Raw genomic sequence first — 6,000 nt, forward strand, 5'->3', positions numbered from 1 at the left:
CTGCATTTTCTTCCCACGGTATTAGCCAAACATATCAGTTTACTTTGAAACCAGAAAAAAATAAATGACATTTTTTTTTCTTGGTTTACTTGTGATTAATGTGTGTACTAATTAGTCAAGTAATGGGCAGAGTTTTCTAAAAAAAAAAAATTATCTAATTTTTACTGCTGGTGAGAGTCTTTTCATCGAAGAAAGAAAAGAAGCATCATGGGACGGATTATTAGGAATAAATTCAGCAGCGGATGAAGTAATTTACAGACAAGAAAAAGTGGATGAGTCAACGTTTAACCTAAAAAAGAAATAGCAGATTTGAGTAAAGATGGGAAAGAAAAAGATATAAAAAGTTGATTTTTTCAATGGCCCATGCAGGTCTCGAACCTGCGACCTTCGCGTTATTAGCACGACGCTCTAACCAACTGAGCTAATGGGCCATCTTGTTGAACGAATTCATATTATCATATTTGATAAAACCAGTCCTGTCGCCTTATATTACGGGATCATGCTGAAGAAATAGGGGAATATAGATCGAGTTGTTGTGCGCACAGAGGGGCCGTAATGCGTAAATATTGATGCTCTAAAAAACATGGACCATGTCATAGATTTTCTTAAAAATATTATTCGTTATGTTTGCCGGGACAAAAGGGTTCATGGGACAACAACTTCCTAGGTAGGGGTGCGGGGACAACGTGTTTGCGTGTACGGTGATAGACTAAACTGGTAAGCTCGTGGAGGTTAAGGGACAACGCGAGTTCTAAACGATAATGCAACTTTTGGTAACCGAATACTGCTTTAACTCGATAACAGGCACCCTGTAGACACCAAAGTTGTCTGTTTGATCTCAACAGACGTCCAACTTTTCTATGAGGTACTCAGTGGTTGATTTTTCCACCATCATCGGTTTTTGAGTTTTTCCCTACTCTTTTTATGATTTTATCTACCGGAGCTATCAGAAATCTGTTCTCTAGTGTTGATGGTTAAATCACAGGGATACAAATCTCCGACAAATATATATTGCTACACCACTTCATTTACCTCTCTTGTGAAGCTGAGAAATCAACGGCCAGTTTTTGATCTGCATATACAAAATTTGACATTTTACTCTATTTTTACGAAATTGATCATGGGATGACAATATTTCATAACTAAGCAAATTCCTTTTTGGTAAGCTGAATCTATCAACATGTCCCTCGACAACAACCTTAGACGAGATAAATTCCTTGGCTATTCAATGAATTTTATTTATCAAGTAGTTTCTTGTTTAGGTAACATATACTACCTCCGTCCCTAATTAGAGAACCTAGTTAAAATTTACTAGTAATTTAGAAATGATTCATCTCTCAAACTATACAACGGATTTTCGTAAATTTTGTATCATCGGAAAGCATTTTAAAACACCTATCTAATGAATATAAATATGACTATCAAATTTTACATATTTTTTATAATAATATTAATCTATCACTCCACTTATTTATGGTATAGGTCATCTAATTAGGGACGGAGGGAGTATAAAACGTTTAAATGAAAATGAAACCGTAATACACTAGTAAGCAAACAACAACAGATAAACAGCACTGTAATTGTCTAGTCTTGTCGTCTCTCCTTTTTATTAAGATAACCTCATCAACACACCAATAAGATCCATCATAATAATTAGGTAAAGATTTGAGATGTGAATACATACAACGGACGATGATATTTATTTTACTTTTTTGGTGATAAGTTAGGGCCTTCCAAAAACCAAACCTAGGGGCAACAAACATTTACTCTCGCACTGTTGGAGATTTTTTATTTAGCTGCATTACAATCAACCACCGAGAAATATGAACGACATTTATCCAGTGCCATTAATTTAGACAATTTTCTAATCATCACAATTAATCGTCTGTAAAATAATTAGGTTGATGCTGCCAGATCAAAAGTGTTAAAGCCGCATGTACCTTCACATCCGCATGGAGTATTTTTAGTTGTGTCTTGTGTACTGGTATCTTAGTATTAAGTATCTCGAGCTTGTCTGCTTGTGCATGTAGTAGGATGGCAACCTACAGACCAACTCGCATTCCCGATGACACCTTCAAGAGAATGGATTTCTCGGATAATGACCTGATCCCATCAACTTACAATGTTTACGGTTCAACGGCTCGATCACGAAGCCCAAGGGAGAAATTACTTTGAGAATTCACGTGCGGATCTTTCACAGTGGTAATAATTAGATGACTCCACAAAGAATGAACTTACACCAACAAAAGTTAAGCGATTATCAGGCATGGGCAAATAACCAACACAGGAAACCATCCATCCCCTAGAATTTGGTACAGACTACAGAGTAGATGGTTCAATAATGTGCCCTTCCCACTGCTTTGTGGACCCATCATAATATTCTTTATTTTCCCCATCATAATCACTAGGTAGAGATTTGAGATAGAAATACATACAAGGAACAATAATATTTTTCTTGACTAACAAAATTTCCCCCCACCAGCAATTTCTCACCAGTCAACAAGCACTAACAACAATGACTACTACTGAACACTATGTAAAAGTGTGATCAAACCCTAAAACGCAAACTTGTATATTCTCGGTATGAACCCAAGAAAACCATGTTACTTGCATCAGAGAGATTAGAGTACTAAAATATCAGAACATCCCATATATATATTCTTCTTACTATTATAGCTATCCAGACTAGTGATACTGCCCGTTTTAGCTAGTTGGTAGTAGAAGTAGTCAAAACTTCACTCAAATGGAAGGAGACCAATTGCAAGCGCATGGAAGCAATTGTTATGACCTAGAAGTATCTTTCTTGAATACAACAACTCATCAACAACCACCAATAGATCATGAAATGGGTTTTGTTCATCATCAGCAACATGGACTAAGTTTTTTACTCTCTTCTTCTTCTCAAGAACAACAAGAGCATCAAGAACAAGTTTCTTTGCAGCCTTTCAGCAGTACATGCACCACTAGTACTGATAATCTTATTAGTTTTAGTAATAGCAGTACTGGATTTGTTTCTAGGGCGTTTGCTTGGAGTAATGATCAACAAGTGAGTATTGTGCTCATAGGTATAATTTGATCTTGGTCTAAAACATGAATATTGGAGATGAATCTTTGTTTATTTACACTTTTAGTTAGCTAGGGTTTAATCATTGCTTAGTTGTTAAATCAGTACGGAGGAACTACTACATGTAGTCTATGCCCTGTGACATGCATAGTCTTATGGATCCGATACTAATGGATTTTAACAGCAGAATATGCCTCATCGGCGGTCCATTGTTTGTATTTGCATGCATCTATATGTGTTCGTTTAAGGGATGCTACGAAATTTGATTGCTTTACTCATTTTTTTTTCTTCCTTTGTTTTCTGTGAATAATTAAATATGCAGGTTCGAACTTTGGATCATAATAAAATTGTAATCGATGAGATCTGCACCAATAGTAACAGTAATGGCAACATGAACGATGGGGGCGATTCATGGTATATTTTGTTTTGTTATTTGAAGCATAATATGGTATATATGCATCAGCAGCTAAACAACATTAGTTTACATATTTAGCTTTATAAGTTGTGAATTCTCAAACAGTACCAGATCGGCCATAGAGTTAAAAGTAGCCAGTCGCCATCTTAGTACGAAACAAACTTAATATATACCATAGAAGACACTTGGGCAATCATACACACGCATATACACTAATGGATATATTCAAAATGGGCAGGTGGAGAAACTCATCAACACCAACATCGACGTCCTCGTTCTCTGAGAAGAACAAGATGAATATTAATAATAACAACAATAATAAGGTGATCAGGAGGAAACTAAGAGAACCAAGGTTTTGTTTCCAAACAAGAAGTGAAGTTGATGTGTTAGATGACGGTTATAAATGGAGGAAATATGGCCAGAAAGTTGTCAAGAATAGCCTCCATCCTAGGTACGTAATCTACTCTCCCTATAGCTCCCAACGAATTTTGATGCTCAATTACAGTATCTTCCATTCTTTCCTCATGTGGCTATAGAGTTTTTCTTTAAGGTCTTGCGCAGTATCATAAGGAACTGAAAAGTATCCTCTTTTTCCATTTCCTATTATGAGACAATGAGCACATTACATAATTGAGTAGATCCCTTGACATGTTTTAGATCAACACTATTTTAAAATTCTGTTATCATTTTTCATGATGCCCAAATGAAAACTAATTGAAAATCAATTTTCGGCAAATGAACTTTTAATTTTGAATATCATGTCCTTACAAAAGAATTAATGCACTATGTCATCCATAATGTTACCATCTACCGATTTTAAGCAATCCATAGATAGCAAGACTACACAAAAGAAACGCGTTAATTTTTCGTGAGAATGTACTGCATTATTGATAAAAAAAGAATGCATTATTATTTTTTTTATAGATTTCTTTATTACCAATTGAAGCCCATATACGTTGTAACCACCATCATCCGCCTATTCATACATAAGTAATGCTTCCTTATACATTACCTACCGGGACTTGGTTTTCTCATGAGGGTCACTCTCTTTCTGCGTGGTTGTATATAATTTACGTACTGTCAACATGGTTGCATCACTCTCCTGTTCTTACACATTACTTTTGGCTTCTTGAAGCATCTTTCTTGTGAGTTTGGAATCTTAGGATATCTTCAAACAATCTTTCTCTCTAGTCTCTAGTGTGGCAATGTAGCAAGTGGGGGGATTTCTCTTTCTCTATCTATCACGATAAATGATAATGTTGAGAAGTGAAACTCTATTTTTGATCAAACACCTGAAGACAGAATCAAGTCCAACTTCAAGATCTCGAAGATTCATCTCTGCTGCTTCTAATGGCTTCTGGACATCTTTAACTTCGATGCCTTGGTTTTTTAATGCGATATAACTACTCTGAATCCCCTTGAGGATGAGAGATTCTTAAATGACTCTACTTGCTCATGTTTTGTGGATTAGGCAGGTTAAGCCTGGAAATTGCATCCATATCAATATAAGTATGCCATTTAAGTTTTTTTTCAGTACGTAGTCTTATAGAGATATTAAGAAATGTAGATTCTACATTCTGGGGCAGACTCTTCCAATCTGATTTGTTTTATTGGAGTTTCATCGAGCTAGCTAGAAAGCCTAGATTATTTAGGAGTATATGCATCTCATTTTTGTCAAGTCGCATGAGCTCACTCTCCAGCAAAACTTATAATTTCAAGGCATATTTATTTGATTTTGAGTTGTATATTTTTTTCAGAAGTTACTATCGATGTACACATAATAACTGTCGAGTGAAGAAAAGAGTAGAGAGATTATCAGAAGATTGTCGAATGGTGATAACAACATATGAAGGAAGGCATACTCATTCTCCTTGTGATGATTCAAATTCATCTGAACATGATCAGTGTTTTAGCTCATTCTAGTTATTAAAGGGCTGATATAATTACTGTATGTATTTATTTATTTATTCATATTGGCATTTATAAAACCGGTATATCAAAGATTGGGTTTGTTTGGAGTCGTGGCAGATCATTCTCTGAATTTTCCAGCACCCAAATATGAACGGCAGACTTACACAAATTTAGTATTCTTGAATACTTTGGAAGCGAGAAGCTTGTTCCATTATATATTTTATATCTCAGAGCTTCATTTCATATAATATTTGGCTGCAAACAGACTGCACCAATCCTGATTTTATAAAAACTTTAAACCCTTGAGCAGGACGACATTGGAGGTATACCACGAGCCGAATGAAACCTGGCTTTGACATTAATCCAGGGGAAGAGATGAAGAGCAGTTATTAGGCTTATAAGGGCTTTTTCTGTTATAAATGGACATTGGTTAAAGTGTTTTGAGGCTGTAACTAAAAAGTAGGCTGTTTTGCATCTGTTGAACACTAATATGTTGCAAATGTCAGAAAATGCTTTCTATGGGTATCGATGTTAAATTTTGATTTTTAATGTAGAGTCTGCATTCAAATATGGATTCGTATATCGATGTAATTTGTAGCTCCAGAAGAGG

The 6,000-nt window shown here is 35.5% G+C and overlaps 1 protein-coding gene and 1 non-coding gene across 2 annotated transcripts; one reads left to right on the forward strand and one right to left on the reverse strand.

Annotated features, from left to right (window-relative positions):
- Positions 1-357: 357 nt before the first annotated feature.
- On the reverse strand, positions 358-431 carry TRNAI-AAU. Its single transcript has one exon. It is a non-coding gene; the product is annotated as a tRNA-Ile (tRNA).
- A 2,081-nt stretch (positions 432-2,512) lies between these two features.
- LOC113275215 (probable WRKY transcription factor 12) lies at positions 2,513-5,506 on the forward strand. The gene is made up of 4 exons (XM_026524669.1): positions 2,513-3,046; positions 3,387-3,478; positions 3,718-3,930; positions 5,237-5,506. The coding sequence occupies exons 1-4, from the start codon at positions 2,744-2,746 to the stop codon at positions 5,400-5,402; spliced, it is 774 nt and encodes a 257-aa protein (XP_026380454.1). The 5' UTR covers positions 2,513-2,743; the 3' UTR covers positions 5,403-5,506.
- The last annotated feature ends 494 nt before the right edge of the window (positions 5,507-6,000 follow it).

Source organism: Papaver somniferum, chromosome 4 (assembly GCF_003573695.1).
Source record: "Papaver somniferum cultivar HN1 chromosome 4, ASM357369v1, whole genome shotgun sequence".
In the NCBI taxonomy this organism is placed as follows: domain Eukaryota; kingdom Viridiplantae; phylum Streptophyta; class Magnoliopsida; order Ranunculales; family Papaveraceae; genus Papaver; species Papaver somniferum.